Source organism: Erpetoichthys calabaricus, chromosome 1 (genome assembly GCF_900747795.2).
Source record: "Erpetoichthys calabaricus chromosome 1, fErpCal1.3, whole genome shotgun sequence".
In the NCBI taxonomy this organism is placed as follows: Eukaryota; Metazoa; Chordata; class Cladistia; order Polypteriformes; family Polypteridae; genus Erpetoichthys; species Erpetoichthys calabaricus.
The window spans coordinates 190,408,496-190,426,877 of NC_041394.2; the positions used below are offsets into that span (position 1 = coordinate 190,408,496).

The 18,382-nt window shown below is 37.5% G+C and overlaps 1 protein-coding gene across 1 annotated transcript; it reads left to right on the forward strand.

The window, feature by feature from the left end:
• Window positions 1-751: 751 nt before the first annotated feature.
• Window positions 752-18,085, forward strand: kics2 (KICSTOR subunit 2). The gene is made up of 3 exons (XM_028810480.2): window positions 752-1,260; window positions 3,613-3,901; window positions 17,139-18,085. Exons 1-3 carry the CDS (start codon window positions 1,029-1,031, stop codon window positions 17,953-17,955), a joined length of 1,338 nt encoding a protein of 445 aa, XP_028666313.2. The 5' UTR covers window positions 752-1,028; the 3' UTR covers window positions 17,956-18,085.
• The last annotated feature ends 297 nt before the right edge of the window (window positions 18,086-18,382 follow it).

Genomic DNA, 18,382 nt, shown 5'->3' on the forward strand with positions numbered 1-18,382 from the left:
ATATTATCATGTTTGTGATCAGCAACCTTGAAATAGCATATTAGTTATATTACCGATCCTTTTTTTTTTTTTTTTAAAAGATGTTTTGTGGAAATGAATAACCTTGACCCCCCATGCCCCATCAGGGTGTTACCCCAGGTTGATGTAGTGTGCACAGCTTCAAGTCCTTCTGATCATTTTTGGTGCAATTTCCTGCACAAAATATACTACAAAAATGGTCTAAAATGAGGCGTTTAGCTGTGTCTAGGGGGCCACACATAGGGGAATTCCCAAAAAGCTTGAAGTTTTGTATAACTGGTATACAGTCTATGGGTTTTCTAAAAAAAAGAAATGAAAAACTGAAGCGATTTCAACGCGTTCATGAGTAATTCTTATGAACACAAACGCTAACGTCTGTTGCTAGTTGTTTAATTTAAGAGAATCATTTTCGTAGCAGTGAAAGCTTTGGGGTGTTGCTAAAAAAAAGTGACAACTCCTTGCAAATCATACCATTGCACTTCATGCGTCCAATTCAATTATTCAGCTGCATCAACCGTCCGAAATGTGTGCACGTTTGTTTAGAATGTCTTTAAATTTTTCCAAACTAACAGTTTGTATTTCGTTTCAGTTTGCAAACCTGCAATCCCAAAGACAGCTGCGCTCTGTTTCCCACTGACTTGGATGGAGCTGGCGGTAGATGCCTGGCTAGTAGCTCCAGAGCGAAGCAGGTTGATGGTTGGTCTTTTGGGCCTCAACGGACGTCTTACTTTTGAAGGCGGGGCGCCTGCAATTTTTTATGCTAACCAAATGAAACGCTGAAATTTGTAAACAGAACTGCGAAACGTTTATCGCTAATCCCATGAGTGTTCATTCCTAACAAAAAATGCATATGATAAGATCGGTAGATGTGGGACAAGGCTTATTGAACGCGGATTCCAACTGGAAGAAGACTTGAGCTGTGCTTTAACTTCAAGAGAAGTCTTCCTCGTGTATTTAACCACAAACCTATTTTTCTTTTCAAGTAAACGTGCTGCGGGTAACAATATGCTATGAGTGAAAATTCCTCTTTGAATCCGGTACCGGTTGAGCAGGCGGTTCTAGAGACTTTCTTCTCTCAGCTTGGCATATTCTCGTATGACAGAGCCAAAGACTATGTGGAGAAGGAGAAAGAGAGCAGCAAGAGTGCCGGGGCGAGCTGGTCCTCCTTGCTGGCTGCCCTGGCACACCTCGCTGCTGCGGAGAAGGCCTATCACAACATGACATTTTTGGGACAGAAATTGGGTGAGGAGCCTGGGGCTTATCACGCTTTGCTGTTAAAGGCAAAACAGAAGTAATGCTACTGTTCTTATTTCTTGTTACAGCCTCACGTATTTTGCTTGGCAGATTCCTAAAAGTGGGGTTGCCACCGAGGGGGTGCCGTGTCAGCCTGCTGGTTGTTTCCAATGTAGCATACATAACAAGCTGAGCTGAAGGACACCTGCTTTATCTTTGTAGTCGCCAATGGCCGTGAATTGTTCTAGCTTTACAAAAGCTAGGTGTGGAAACAGTAAATTGCGATAGGCATTACTTTATAGTTTTGCTTTGGTTTCATGCATCTAAAATGTTTTATAACAAAAAATTATGACAGTAACGTTAGGAGTTGGTGCGAACTTATACGTTACTGAGGGAAGCTTTTCACTTAACTCTGCACGGTCGCCACATCAGGTGACCATTTGTTATCGACCCACCGTGTAAAAACGCCAGGCTTTGAGTTTCAGTCTGCGCTAGGATATTAAACATGTCTTTTCCCTTACTGTCCAAATTTGCTTCACCTATCCCATGTAGTTATTCAGTGTAATATATTTGATTTTTTTTCTTTTTGGGAATGTCCTTTTTTATATAATTTCACTTGGCCTTAATCTGTAATATAATCCATCTATATTTTCAGATGTAAACATTACGATGGTTAGGTTATGTATTCTGAAACGATGCTGCCACCTTTCTTTAATTTAGTACACTTTGGCAGCGATTCTGTAGCCAATTGTGTGTGTAACCAAAAATTCGACAGGCGCTGCAAACCATTTCAAAATTGGGAATAATGTATTTTGCAAAATGCCTTTAATTTTTGTCAAACTAGCCGTAAATAAGTAATCTGTTATTTGGTAACTTCCCTTTCAACCATTATTACACTGCTATTGTTTCTTTATTTGTCTGATGCCTTTATCCCAGACAGTTTACAGCTTTTGAATGTAATTGGCCCCACCTCTTTTGTTTTTCCATTTGAAGCACAGGCAGGTGAAGTGACTTGCTCAGGGTCGCACAGCAAGATTTGAACCCACAACCTCAGGGTTTGATAGTCCATTTTTGAACCCAGATCAGTTTAACTGGGGCTGGTACCTTTTCAGACCAATCAGAACTCTGTACTATTCAAGAGACAAAATATTTTATTATTATTTTATAAGTGAAAATGCACAACGTGTTTGCATGATTTAAAAATCAATAAAACAAGTAATGCTACTGAAAGAAAAATTCTTCTCATTTATATAGAATTACATTGTTGTTTGTATTGTGTATGTTGAAATTATAGTGTGCAGTTTTTTGTATTTCTCAGGGTGGATAGTTTTAAAATAAAAGCAAAAATTGTTTTTATGTATTGACATTTCAGCCTTGCTGCATATTACAGAGAGTGTTGTAAAGTGCTTTACACATCATTTAACACTGTGTATTGAAGATATAATAGGTGCACATATTATGCTTATTGGCATTTGCAAATTTGGCCTAAAGTAGGTAGGTTAGGTTGTAGCCTTTAGCTGCGCTGAAGTGGATTAAGTTGCAGTGTCATGTTTGTATAAAGATTTATTCAAATAATGTAGTGTTAGTGACTGAAATCCTGAAAAAAGAGAGGGGTTAAAAGAGGAACAAACTGAATGCTGCTTCATCATGCTGCTTTCCCAACATCCTGAAGGAGTGTGTGTAACATTGAGTGGCAACTCTGAAGCTACTGTATATTAGACAATAGGCCTAATGCTGTTGGGATAGGCTTGGGTACCATTTGACTCAAAAATTTGGCTAAGTCAGTCATCTACATGGAGTTTAAATCTCAAATCTTTCTGTGGTTTAGTTTTATACAGCTTATTTTTGTGAAACAGAATTGTAACTTGCCCTTGAAAATAGTTCTTTACTTGTGTTTAACAATCGTATTATGAGTTGCTAATGAAGTGAATAATGGGAATAAATTAAATGTGAAAAGACTATTCAAGCCCATCTGTGTCTAAAGTGACATGTAATAACCATAGGGAAATAGCTTGTCAGTTCGATCTCGGATAGTTTCATTGAAATTCTCAGTGTCACAGAAGAAATCGTGACCTTGTTGTTACACTTACAGAAAAATACAAAATATTGTCTATAAAGATAAGTTTTTGTTAACTAATGCATCAATGCAATAATAACATCCAAGAAATATATACATTATTACTAACTAGTACACAGTGTTCAAACCACCATGTAAGGGGGATGGTCAGATCTGTAAAGGTGGAAATGTTTCTATTACAGGTTTTCACTGGTGTTCCTTGATAATATAATCCATATAATGCATCTCCCATTTATTCTGCTTTAAATGCTTGCACTTTTAATGTTGCTTTTTTTATCTGGCAGGTGGTCAGTCATTTTTCAGTCGAAAGGATTCCATTAGGACAATCTACACCTCACTTCATAATGAACTGAAGAAAGTGGTGACAATTGGCCGCAATGCAGTGGGAGGAACGGCACCCTGCCTAGAAGAGCTTCTCTCTCATCTCTCAGAGCAGTTGTGCTTCTTTATTCAGGCTCGCATGGAAATAGCAGATTTCTATGAAAAGATGTACTCTCTTACCAATCAGAAATCTATCCACTCAGAAGAGCTTGTGAACACGCTAGAATCAGTTCTGCAGAAGTACAGCTCAAGGTTAGTCATGCTTAAAGACACTTTCATAGATAACCCAAATGGAAAGTTTGACACATGCCTTTCCAGTTATTCAGAATTTATATTGAAGCTGTCTTAAGTTATATTGAGGCACTGTAATGGCATTCAGTATATTGATCAATCATGGGTAACATAATTGGTCTTTGTAGAAGGTAGAAAATGTCATTTTAGCTCTAATCTTGATTCATCTACTCAACACTGTTCAATAAATACTAAGGAAGTGGGAATTTGAAATTAAGCATCTAATTTTTTGTAGCTTTGAGAGGAAAATATAGTCATGTAAGAAATTAGTTTGAAAGTGAATTAGAAACCTAAAAATGTGTTAAATTGGCATGGTTGAATTTTTAGGTAATATGCAAGACACAAAAAACTACTAAGTACATTTATTGTCAAGATATATGTAAAGCTTCAGGTCTCTGATTTTCTCACTGATTGACTAACAATAATTTTGTAACTGTTTTCTAAGGAAAAGTGGTTTTCACTAATGGATTGATATCATGACCCTGTGACCTGGACAAATACAACCTTATTCAAAAGTTAATTTAATTGTGAAAAAACAGAAATGGCTTTTAGGAGATTGGTGCATGTGGTAGGATTTCTGATTGTAAGTCATTGGCATTATGGTTTGAGGCCTGCCTGTATAAAGGAGAATAATTATCAACACTACAATCAAAAATTGTTTATTAATATAAAAAGTTTGCTAAAATATTATACTAAAAGAAAACACAAATATTGTCCCACATATTCTTGCCATTAACTGTTAAGTACAATATTCCTTTGATTTCCTTTGAACTTTTCATCATTGTATTTTGTAATATAAACTGATTACATAGCTTTTGTCCCCCAAAAATTTTAAATCATCACTTTCCATCTGTCTGTCTGTGGCTCTTTCTTAGTTCACATGTTTGACCTGTGCGTGCAGAGTTATTTACCTAGGTATTTAAAATTATCACTCAAGTACATATGTACATTATTAGTATTCTATAAATTTCTCACTTTCTGTATGTTCTTTTATAATAACCGCCTTATCGATTTCACAGTTGGGGAAATGTGAAATTAATTACTGCTAATAATAGTGTTTTTTAACGTTTTAAATTAGAGTTCTGGAGGGCATTTTTAATACTACATTCATTTAAATGAGCCACTGGTCATCCTTTTGGTGTTTGTACACTTTTAAATGCTTACTTCTCATTAAAATTTTTCCATTTCTGCCCTTTTTTGGCTGCGTAGGGGTTAGAGGTTTTTAAATACAGCTGTTGGATAAAATGTTACAATTGTAGTAGAATATGCCTAAATTAGTGCTAGGCAATATGGACAAAAATATTATCACAATGCTTTTTTCTGTAATGTATTGATCAATTTTGATAATTATCACAGTATAGTGTCATATTGCTGTTTCCATTTTTAAAGACTATCCATCCTCGTATATTCTGAATAAACAAGTTAAAATAAAAAATTTTAATAAGCAGATAAGATTTATTTTTGAGAAATGGCACATAAACTATATACATCTAACATTTCCTTAAAAATTCTGTAATGTTTTTGATTTTCAAGTTTTCAGAATGATTGCACTTACAGTAGCTCAAATTAACAAGGCAATATGTCAATGTAGAAATACGGTGTGCAAAACAGTTTAACAGTGAAAATATGTTAAATTGCAAACATAACAATGCAAACCAAATCTGCATTACTAGCTGCAATAAACTTACACCTCTTCTCTATCAGTTAAAGTCTGAAGTAGAACAGTATCTAAAAATACTTTGGCATCTTTTTTTGTTTTTTCTCTATAAAAGTAACACATTTTTTCTTGTACACTACAGTTTTTAGCTAATAAGACTAACCTATCAATTTCTTTGGAATGGTTAATGCACTTTTACTGGAGACAGTGTTGCCTCTAGTACTAAAACCCTTTCTGAGGATGAACTGGGAGCAGGGATACAGAGGTCACACTTAGCTAGGAGGCTTAATTTTGGAAATTCAGTTGCGTGGATCTTACACCATTCCAGAGGACTGCTTTCACTGTCCACACAAGGAGCTTAGAGGTAGTTTTCCAGTTTAGGTTCAACAGATTTATCTGTGAGTCTAGCTTTTGCATGTGGTATGAGAGGTTTGTGGCTTGTTGGCATCTTTTAAGTAAATAAATTGCTGATGCGCTTGTGCTTGGGAGTGGAGCAGGTGGAGGAGATCTACAGAAAAGATGGCTCGTCTCTGGGTTGGTGCGAGGCAGTTAGCCAACCGTACATTTCTTTGTTGGTGTGTGTAGCCAATCTTATTGTCTCATTATCATCCCGGGTTGGCAATCAGGCGATTGTACCTGCAGCCCTTCCCAGTGTATAAAAGAGGAGCACAGGACAGAAATGGAATAAAGAATCGAGAGCAAAAGGGAAGACCCGTGAGAGCAGTATTGGGCAGGATGAGCCAGCCTGCAAAGGAGAAAAGGCAGCACGATCATGGGATTGCCACTTTTGGGATTGGTTCCCTCCATTGATTGTGTGTAGTGGGTGCGAGCAGGGTGGAGTCCTCCCCAGTGATCTGAGGTTCGACTGTGGGAGCATTAAAGAAGTCGGCAAGACAATCGACCCCAAGCGGTCTGGCAAGAGCCGCATGAAGCAACCAAGATGGTGGTTGGGTAGTGATGATGTGGCTGCTAAGTTTCCGCTGGCCATGAGTCATGGGTGAGCCAGGAGACAAAGAAGGGTTTGGGTTGGGCTTGTCCAGGAGTAGAAGGAATATTAAGGATCCGATGACTGTGTTTTACTTTTGTTTTAACTCTGATTTTATCTCATGGATAACCACTGTTTTAATGGATTATTTATTTATAGTTTGTTTGATGCACTGCACTTTTGGACTCTTGTTTTTGTTTTTTATTTTAATAAAAGCAATTTGTACCTTTTTTTTTTAACTTCTCCCTTGCTATGTGTGTGTATGTGTCCTCCTCTGCCTGGCTTGTTCCTGTTAAGTTACTGACCGTTGCGGGTTCAAGAGGTTCCTGCATGTAGTAGGGAGTGTGGAGTCAACCCATACCATCGCGCTGCAACAGAATGGGTTTTCCTGAAGAAGCTGCCCAATGTTGTCTTCTGTTTTTTGGCTGGTGATAGTGCTCTTCCCTCAGCTTCAGCTGTACTGACAAAGCTGTGAAGCCTAGTAGCTGTACTACTTTTGGCTTTCTAGCATTATTTCAGCCACAGCTTTGGCTTTAATGGCATCAGCCTTTTAAGATTTCATGTAGCATGTTTTGAAATGAGGATCAAGGAGGGATAATATGGCCAGAAGGTCATCAATAGCAGTGCCATCATATTTGTCATTCAAGTAACTGATGACAGAAGTGTTAATGTTCTTTGTGAGTTCTGAGTCCTTATCCTCTGGCTACAGGACCCCCTCACTGAGCAGGTGGAGCACAGGCTTCACATATGATACACTGACATATGATTTCTCTGACAGTATATCTTTGAAACTAACCAGTGGATTTAGAGCCTTGTGGACACTCTTCAAAGATGTCTTCCCATGTGGGCACGAGGGGTCTGTTTTTTTTTTTTCCCCAGCAGATAGTACATTTACAATTACCATCTCTTGCTCCAGCACTCTCCCTACCATTTTCTGACAGGACACCCATCTTGTTGGAGATTCTGTGATGAGTTTATGTATCAGCAGGTTAAATTCCTCTTGAGCTGCTGCCAGATCTCTCTGCTTTTTCCAAGAAAAAGAAAATGCACTGACCACTTTTTTTTTTCAAACACCTATAGCTCTTTCAGTTCTGCTGTCTCTTCCAGCTCTCTCTGTAGTGATAAATAGCAATATATCTGTGTATTATTAACAATTAGCCAAGTAGTAGATGCAACTCAGTTGCAGTATATTGTAATGTTACTATTGAAAATTTAATCTAAGCAACATAATACAAAGCCTATTTATAATAGTAAATTAACTAAACTAATAATGTTCTTTTACTGATTGCTAGGTGCAATCTATGTCCAAAGCACTGAAGGTGAGTCCAATTTTTCAGTGACACAGCTTAGACAATGTTTGTCTGTTGTCCGTACTAATACACACCTGGTGGTCCTCTCTAAGCTCCCAGGATGACAGGGCAACCTCTAGCAGCATTGTGATAGTTTCTGCCGTTTGATTTGCAGTAAGATATGCAGTTTGCAGATATTTGCTCTGTAAATTCCACTCTGCATCAATGTAGTAAATAGTAAGACTTATGTAAGGATCCAGTGTCCGACTCAACCATAAGTTTGTCGTAGTGGCAAAGTATCCCACATCTTTTGACGCAGCCTCTAACTTTGCCAGACATTCATTATAAAGCTGCAGAAGTGCTTTCTGAGAAAAATGTTTTTGGCCAGGAAGTTTAAGCCTCGGATTGATTACTTTCAAAAGTTTCTTGAAGCCTTCCTTTTCGACAACACTCGACAACACTGCCCTCATGTGCTTTTCCATGAAGTAAGTGACCGCATTTGTGATGTCCTGATACCTTTTTGATTTCTTACAACATTGGATCATACCGGAAAATGACAACACAATTACCTGCTGTTTAGGAATTGCACTGCTGCTTGAAGGCTTGCTAGCCACTTTACTCAAGGGTTTTTTTGACATTCATCACATTTCACTGAATGGGATTTTTTCAGGCGGTGGAATAGGTTTGTTGTATTAGTCTTTGTTTGGACCTCTTGCATACTGGCTGCATTTGTGCTTGGTCTGATTTGAGGTAGCTGACCCTCGTCCAGACTTTTGTAAAGTGCATCACGATTGGCTATTTTGCTGGCGTTTCGCCGAGCCTACATGCTGCATAGCAGACCACCGGCATTGTCTGTCACAGCACATTGTCATTTAGAGTTTAATATGGGGGGAAAAAAGTTTTACCAATTTTTTTTATTTTTTATTTATTTTTTTTTTAAAACTGTTTATCATTGTTATCATCGCGTTTTCCCTGATCAAAAATTTAAATTGTTTTATGGCCTAGCTCTAGCTTAAATTATAATTATTATATGTGAATTGTACTAAAATGCTGACAGAGCAATTGTGGAAATATATGTTGATTCATCTAGGTTTAGTTGCTTCTAGGGTAGGGGACAACTCATGATACTGTAATGAAAAAAATAGTTCAGAAAAACATTAATTTTTACTTAAGAAAATATGCGAATTAAGCAATTTCAAGAGCGAATAACCTTGAATTTAAATAAGGCGGAAGTCAAATCTGACATTCTGGTGATTTTTCCCAATAGAAAAAAACTAGGGGGCTCCGCCCCCTGCTCGTTTCGCTCGCCAACCCCTGGTGTTGGGGATGGTGTCTTGTCCTTGAATGAGTTTTCCTTGGCATGGATCATTTATAACCTTAACTTTAATGTCAGATGAACGGCGAACTCGTGTGAAGGCCACATAAAGTTGTCCATGTCCAAATACGGGCTCAGAGAGGTAGATGCCAACCTTGTCCATGGTTTGTCCTTGTGATTTGCTGATGGTCATGGCAAATGCAGGTTTAATGGGGAAGTGTCGCCGTTTAAGTGTAAAAGGTAATTCTAGGTCAGAACGTGAAAGGTCAATTCTAGGAATCAGAACAGTATTGTTAGCATGTGATCCTGCAAGAACTTTTGCTTCAATAACATTGTGTGTCATGGTGTTGACGACTAAACGTGTACCATTGCATAAACCCTGTTTAGTGTTAAGGTTTCTTAATAGCATGAATATTGTTCCGATTTTAAGGTTAAGATTGTGTTGTGGTAATCCGGCTGGGTTAATAGTGTTCAAATATTCTAAGGGTAAATTAAGATGGTCATTGTCGTCATCAGAGTCAACTTTGTCAGAGCTTAGAAAGAGCTGTGCCTCTCTAGGAAGTAATGCAATGACTTGGCTATTTATGTGAGCAACATTAATATTTTTTGGACATAATATAGTCCGTTGTGTTAAAAGGGGTATTTGGTCTAATGAGATTGCTGTTCCAAATATCTCTGTAACTAAGTTGTCGCAGATAAAGGCTTGAGAAATTGTAATAATATCTGGGTGAAGTCCATCTGTATTGGTGAGTGTCCCATCTCCCAGTTGTGATAACCAATTGTTATATTCTGGATGTGGACATCACATGTTTTGTACCAAGTGTATCTTTTGAAAGCAATGCCAATTGTCCGCGTATTTTAAGGTGGACTGAACAATAGCTGAGCGCACGGCACGTGGAACAATAGGTAAGCACTGTCTAAAATCTCCTCCTAATAGAAGTACCTTTCCTCCAAAGGGAATATTATTATTCATCAACGTTTGTAGAAGTTTATCAATTGTGTTGAGTAAGTGACTGGATGCCATTGTACATGCATCTATAATTAACAGTTTTGCAAGACGGATGTCACGTGCATTGTTACTGTTCATTTTCATAGTGGATAGCGATGTTTCTGTGATTGGGACCGGTATTTTGAATAAGGAGTGACATGTGCGACCATTTATTAACAAATTAGCTGCCACTTCGGTTGTAGCTGATGCGATAATTAACTGTTGTTTTGGAGCCTTGCCTGCTTGTTTTCCGGCATTTCAGACGCGCGTTGTAGACGTCTGCGTTCATTTATTTTGTCCCGTCGCTCCCGTTTTTGTATCTCTGTGACTTGAGCTCTTTCCTTTTGAACCCGTGCCTGCTTCGCTTCAGCACTTTGAGACGCGCGCTGCATGCGTCTACATTCATTGTGTGTGTCGCGGGTTCGTGTTTGTGGTCCCGTTACTCGAGCCGTATCGTTTTGTGCCCGTGATCGTGAATTCATGACTTGTTTGTTCTTTATCGTTAGTAATATGGATAAGTAATAAGGAGGATCGCACTCACTGTTAATATGGAGCCTTTTCTGTGCCCGTTTTTGTATCTCGGTCAGTCGAGCTTTCTCTTTTTGGAGCCTCGCCTGCTTGTTTTCCGGCATTTCAGACGCGCGTTGTAGACGTCTGCGTTTATTTATTTTGTCTCTTCGCTCACGTTTTTGTATCTCTGTGACTCAAGCTCTTTCCTTTTGAACCCGTGCCTGCTTCGCTTCAACACTATGAGACGCGCGCTGCATGCGTCTACGTTCATTGTGTCTGTCCATCTGGGCTCGTTTCTGTAATTGTGTTAGTTGAGCCTTGCGTTTTTGGATCAGAGACATTTTTTGTTCATCGGTTTCAGAAGCGCGTTGTAGGCGCCGACGTTTATTGTTTTTTTTCATGCGGGTACGTGTTTGTGGTCCCGTTACTCGAGACGTATCGTTTTGTAGCCGTGATCGTGAAATCATGACTTGTTTGTTCTTTATCGTTAGTAATATGGATAAGTAATAAGGAGGATCGCACTCACTGTTAATACGGAGCCTTTTCTGTGGTTGTACGGTTAATAGTGCATCATTGTAATGAGATTCACCTATGGTGTGTAGTTTGAACGTGTTCAGATGATGTATGTTTAATAGGGACATTTCGTTTCTTCGTATTATTACCCATCAGGTGTCGTGCCTGTATATGTATTGTAGTCCGGTCTCTTGTTGTCTATGTATGACGTCGTTTGTTGTCGTGCGTTTTTTTTGAGGGGCGCGTTGCCTCATTTTTTATTTCTGTTAGTGGAGGGGGGCTTTGTGTGTAGTGGGTGTGCATCCTCATTTTTGTGTGCGTACCGTTTCGTGTGCTATGTGGCGCTTGCGTCTGACTCCTTTGTTTTTGGTGTGCTAGGGGCGCGTCGCCTCATTTCTTATTTCTGTTAGTGGAGGGGTGCTTTGTGTGTCGTGGGTCTGAATCCTCTTTTTTGTGTGTGTCCTGTTTCGTGTGGTATGGGCTTCGTGTGGCGCTTTGTTGCATGGGTCTGTTGCTGTGGGCGCGGCGCATCATTTCTCAGTTTCCGGTGCTTGGAGGGGGGCTTTGTGTGGCGCCTGTGCACTATGTCTTTTGCGTCCACGGCCCATGTCCCTGCGTCCATCCGGCTTACCATTCTCGTTTAGTAATATGGATAGTAGTTAATGTAGTGTTGTTATATATAAATTATATCAAAATTTAAGAAACATAACTAAAATGTATCAGTAATACAAAATCATTTATTATGCTAGCTCTACGTTATAAAGAATAAATATTTTTTGCAAAAGGAGTTCTAGAGGACAGCTGAATTAAGAATATCTCAGGCTGCTTATAGAAATCAATATGCATACCATGCATTTGAGAGCTTAGGCAGAATGAATTGAAGAGAAAGAAAGAGAAAATTGAGAATAAAAGACTTTTGTAGAGTACAACAGTACCACAACTAGATGACAAACTAGCAACATAACCAAATTGAAGTAAACAAGGAAGGGTTGAAAATAGCTATTAGATTTGAAGATAGGTAGATAGATACTTTATTAATCCCAATGGGAAATTCACAGTAGAAGAGTGTGAAGAGCTCATCCTTGTAGCAAAAAGCTTAAACAGTCTAATGTAAACAATAGGATTTTTCAGAAATCAGAATTCTAGTAGTCTGAAGCAGTTTAAATGAGATAAATGTGTTGCACAGGTTTGGAGCAAGAACTTAGAAACTGCTGTGTACTTCTGTGGAGAAAAGGACGTTTTGGTGAAAAAGCTTAAGCATATATTTGTAGAAAGATAAATGACTTAATGTGCAGAACAGAGTAGCACTGTGCAGGAACCTGAACTCTTTCTTAGCAGGAATGGGAAGCCAGTGGAGAAATTGAAGCAGATGAATACTGTGGAGGCAGTGGTTGAGAGAATACAGAGATTTACCTTGAGCAATCTGGATAAGATGGGTAAGAATGATGATGGTTACTGAGAGCATGTAAAAAATGAAAAAAAAAAAACAAAAAACTATTGAATGAAATCTAAAGTTAAAGCAACACCCTGAATTGAGTATGATAATATCCAGAGTCTATACTAGCAGCAGCATCGGCTGAAAATCAGGTACCAACCCTGAATGGGCTCCTAGTCCATCATATGGCCCACTTTTGCACATTGATAATTTTAACTTGTCAATAAATATAACTTGCGTGTCAATGGAGTGTGAGTGAAAAAAACAAAGTACTCAGTGAAGAATCTACACAGACATGTGCAAATTCCTCACAGATGGCTACCATGTGTGGGATTAGACAGAGAGAAAAAAAACTGCTGTTATCAAAATTTCTGTAGTATTAAAATAATATTCAGACTACTATTTTCTGTCAGCATTTAGTGGTCACCTAACAGAATGATTAGTGGTAATAGATGACAAGTCCATTCAGTGGGTATGGTTGTGAGCTAGCAAACAGCTTTAGTTTATCTCGTGTCTTTTCCCATTTGTGTGACTATGTCCTTCATTTTACATAAAGTGACCTGTTGATCGTTACCAGTTGTTTTCAACATAGACTCTCACGTACGGCTAGTTCTGTTTGTCAGCTTTTTTTTTTTTTTTTTTTTAAGCAGTCCCCCACATATAGAAGAGAGTGACTTAAATACAAGGTGAAAAAGGAGTGATGGTTATAATCTGTAATTGCAGTGTAGAACTGCTAAATTTCTAGGAACATTGACTGGGGGCATGTAGCTTGACAACATGAATTATTATCATTACCGTATATTTTACAAAATTATAAGACTTGCAATAGAAAATGTACTGTATATTATTCTGAATTTTAAAGTAGTCCCTCCATAATGTTTTTTTCTGATCTGTCATGAATTCATTTCAGTATGTTCCTTGTGGATATTCCATAAAAGTTTAGTATGAGTGTGCAGTAACAGAAAAATATTTTCTAAGTAGATAGAACTTTTATTTGTCCTCAGGGGCAAATTTGGCATTTTACATAAATAAATAAAAAAAAGATAGATAGTGTAGATAGTTTACAGCTCAGTCTGAGTAGATTCCATCCCAAGACTGCATTATCAAGGATTGTGAATTAATAAAAATTAGTTATGCTTAGAAATGAGGATGTTCAGTAAACGCATCTGATTGTGGAATGTTGAGGGTATATTGAAAGTTACTATTTTGAACTGATTTTTGATAAACAAAATTCCAAAAAATAAAGGAGGTGTAACAGGTGTACAGTAATGTATATAAAATAACAAAAAAAATGATCAAGTGATTATGAAGCTGTATTAAAAATGGCCATTTATAAAAATTGTGAAGAACTTGTACAGCGGTTATTTTATTAGGAGCAGGAGTAGTATAAAAGCATCCCTACAGAGACCATGAGTACTTCAGATCTGTTGATGTACAGTCAGGTTAGGAGTTAAACATGTCAGGATTATGACTGTCAAATAATCCAAAATCAGGGTTTATATATTCATTAAAAATGAGTAAATATTTGAATATATTCAAATGTAGGTTAAAAGTTTTAAGTGCTACTACATGAAAGTTTGCATATAAACTGCCTTTGTATGTTTCATTGTCGTAAATTTTTTTTGATTGTGTCTGCAAAGCATGTATCAAATGCACTGACACAGCTTTCACTCACAAAAGGAAAATTTTCTGTGCATGGAAAAGTGACATGATCAAAGAAAAACATGGAACCAGGGCACTTCACATGTCTGTAAGGCCTATATGAAAACCATACAAAATCACTCAAGATTACTTAAACATGTTAAATGCACCTACTTTAGCCTCCTACACCGTACTGCTCCCACACTTTTCTGCTCCTCTATGTGCTTTTTCCAGTACTTGGGTTCAAATGATGTAAAGATAGTGTATTTTTAATAAGTCGTGGCAGGGTGAGTATATGCTTCACAAATAAAGTTACTTGATATACTAAATGTTGCACTGTAATAATCTTTAAGTATTTCCTCCTCTTTTATTTACCAAACGCTTATTTTAATCTCCAATTTCCGTACATTTTTAGTATAACACATATGTATTCATCTGGAGGATGTAGAAGATACTTTTTATAATTTCAGATTGATTAACAATTTATTTTTCTCTCACTAGTTACAAAAGGAAGCTCACTAAATTGACTCCAGAGTAACTGCACCTTTTAAAAGTTTTAGTATCGCATTACTTACAATGGCAACATGCATTTGCACTTGAATATACCATTTTGATCACACTATATGGATGAAGTAATTGTTTCACTAAGGTTTAGGCCACACTGATACAAATAATGTTTGAAACAAAAATGTCACATTTACATTTATCTGTCCAAACTAGTGCTTCCAGATTGTTTTCTAAAAATTGGTCATATGGCAAAATGTGTAGGTCTTTCCTGCTGAGCATGCATGGTTTGTCAGCCAAATGCAATGTTTGTTTATGGAGCAAATGCATAAATTAGAAATGCTAAAAAAACAAAAATAAACTGTGCCTAAAGGAAGTACAAAGCCCTATTACTTTGTCTGGGTGGGTGCAAATGATTATATCAGTCCGGAAGCCATGGAAAATCTAGACTGGAAGTTTTGCCAAATAAATATGTTGACATATTGAAGGGTTTCAAAGCGCACTATGTGGTGGCTGATTCAGATATGTTAGGAAAGGACCACCTCCAATAAAGAGATCACAAAGGGAATTCCACAAGTAATCTGAAGTCTGTGTCTGATCACACGATGAGCATACAGCGTTTTTGAAAAGCTCAGTTTTTCCCATCTACACTGCCATGTGAGACTGTGTCTAGCTAGGAGCGGTAACTGCTTAAATGGAGCAGGTTCAAAGCTGGTAATCGCACTGTGAAAACATTGTTTTGTTTACAGTGCTGCCTCAAAGCCACAAGAGCAACACACATCAGTCATAACATAATTATTATCTATGCTTATATTAAAGAATCTTGCATCATACAAATGCAGTATATAGTTCAAATTTGATACATCTGTCAACTTTAGCCTGGAATGTAATTGTAGCAGTCAGCTGAAGCACTCTTGGTGCTGTGGCTGCTGTCTTTTTAAGTCCCAGGTTTGAGAAGATCAGTGGCTATGGTGCGCCATTATGTTTTGTGTATGGTAGTTGTGGAGTTTCAACATGCCTGGGAGTTGACACTTTGTAACTTCAGGGTAATATTGTTTTGATACAATAACAAGTCGGTGTCCAACTAGGAGTTCTGCCCCTCCTCATCTAGAAAAACTGCCCTGTAAAACAAACCGCCTTTTTGGAATTTCACCCAGCAGAGCCCAAAAACTACTTTCTCATGGATTTATACAATACAAAACACAAACAATTCATAATGAAAAGCGATCACTTTTACAGAGTGATAAGATAATAATAATTATAAATTTAAATATATCTTGTACTAGGGGCTTCGCTCGCTCCCTCCCTGCACGTCGATCATTTTAAAGCCTGTACAGCAGCTTTCCTTTTGTCTCGCTGCCTTGTCTCGTGGGACGTTAAAGTGTCATGTATTGTCTCCTTTCTCTCCTGGAAGGCCACACTAAAAAAAGACACATTTTTAGATTTATCCCTGTTAATATGGACTAGCTATAAGTCATAGGTCTGTCTGACACCAGATTGTCGAATTTTCACATTGTGTAGATGATGCCTGATATGATGTGATGTGATATGTGTTGATTTTATTTTCATCATTCATTTTGTTTTCTATCTACTGTTAAATGTCTCACAGGTACATATGGCTGTGTGTGTTTTCTCATTCATTGTACATTTTGTGTCAATGAAAATTAAAGTAACAAGTATTAATATCAGGAAAGCTATTAAACATCTGCTGGTGCCTCTGCAGTGTCTTCTTCCTCTGTAATGAGGCTTTAACTCGTATTAATATGGGAAGGAGTGTGTGAAAGAAGCCTTATCTTGCTCATGTTTTAAGCTTGTAAGAGCATTTGACAGCCACACAGGGGTTTAAAGGCTCCACTGGCCCACATTTGTGAATTTTTAAAGCACAAATTGTTTAGACTATTTATAGTGTAGGAAACTAATGTTGGATTTGATGTAGTTTATTTTGATGGACTTCATCTACAGTAATGTCCCATAAAACTACATTTAACATTTGTCACCGTTTGTTTCTGTGAAGCAGAAGTGCAGTAAAGAAATCTCCTGTGACACTTTATAAAATTCTCAATGTTGCACTTAGGATTGTTGCTTTCAAGAAATGTATGAAAAAATAAGTATTTCTTGTTTATTTCAAAATGATTAATGTTCGTTAATGTTTTGCCAGTTAAAAACATTTCTAATTGTACAGAAAGATGATTAAATAATGTAGGACACTTCCATGGTGATGCACAAAAATGTGTTGATGTCATTTGCATAAATAAGATGTTCTTGTACTTCAAGTAAATATAAATAGCATAGTATGAAATCCTAGTACAACATAGGAGCAGTAAGTAAACTATTATTATTATTGTTTCTTTTTTATCCTAGATTTCATCATCCCATCCTTAGTCCCCTGGAAAGCAGTTTTCAGTTGGAGGTGGATGTTCTGACTCAGCTTCTCAAGTGTCAAGCTCAGATATCTGAATGGAAATTCTTACCATCACTTCTTAACTTGCACAGTGCTCACTCTAAGTTACACAGCTGGGGCCAAATCTTTGAGAAACAGCGCGAGACCAGAAAGCATCTATTTGGTGGCCAAGTGCAGAAAGCTGTACAGCCTCCACATCTTTTTCTGTGGCTTGTCAAACTCAAAAATGTTCTGTTAGCCAAATTCAGCTTTTATTTTCATGAGGCCCTCAGTCGACAAACAACACCCTCTGAAATGAAGACATTGACAGCTAAAACAAGCCCAGATTATTTTGGCAAGATTTCTAGTTTTATTCGAAAGTATGATGCTATCAACGTCTCACTTATATTTGATAACCGTGGTTCAGAGAGTTTCCATGGACATGGTTATCACCACCCTCATTCTTATAGGGAAGCACCAAAGGGTGTGGACCAATATCCTGCTGTAGTGTCCCTACCTGGTGATCGTCCTGTAATGCACTGGCCTAATGTCATTATGATAATGAATGACCGCGCTGCTGACCTCAATATGCTTGACAAGGTAGTGCATTTCTATGATGATAAGGTCCAAAGTACTTACTATCTGACACGCCCAGAGCCACACTTTACTATTATAATTATCTTTGAAGCAAAAAAGTCTGAGAAAGACACTCACTTTGTCTCCTTTCTGCAGGAGCTTTCAGGATCTCTCAGAAATTCCAAATCATTTGTAAGCTTGAAGCCGGGTTCAAAAGGTTGACTGTGCAGAGAATTGCTCTATTATAATGTGAGTCACAAGTTTAGCAGTATCTGAAATCTTAAGAATATTTATAATAATGTTCTGCTTAAATTGTTTTGTTTTATGCCAATAAAAGAGCAATTATGATTGACTACTAATGAATTGTTTTGATAAAATAGTAACGTTATACCTAAAGCATATTAACATACAAAACATAAGATTCACTTATTTAAATGCTGAAAATATTTTTTATTGATGTGCATCTGTGTTTCTCAAAACTGCAGGTTTTTGTTCTATCCAGTTTCACAATTAACAAGGCATTTTACTTTGAATTGATCTCATTTAATTAGAAGGGATTTTCCTCTCTCATTCTGCATTCAGAAAAGCATGCAAGTGTGAATTTCAGATTTATAAGACATTGATAAATATTTTGTGGTTATTTTACTAT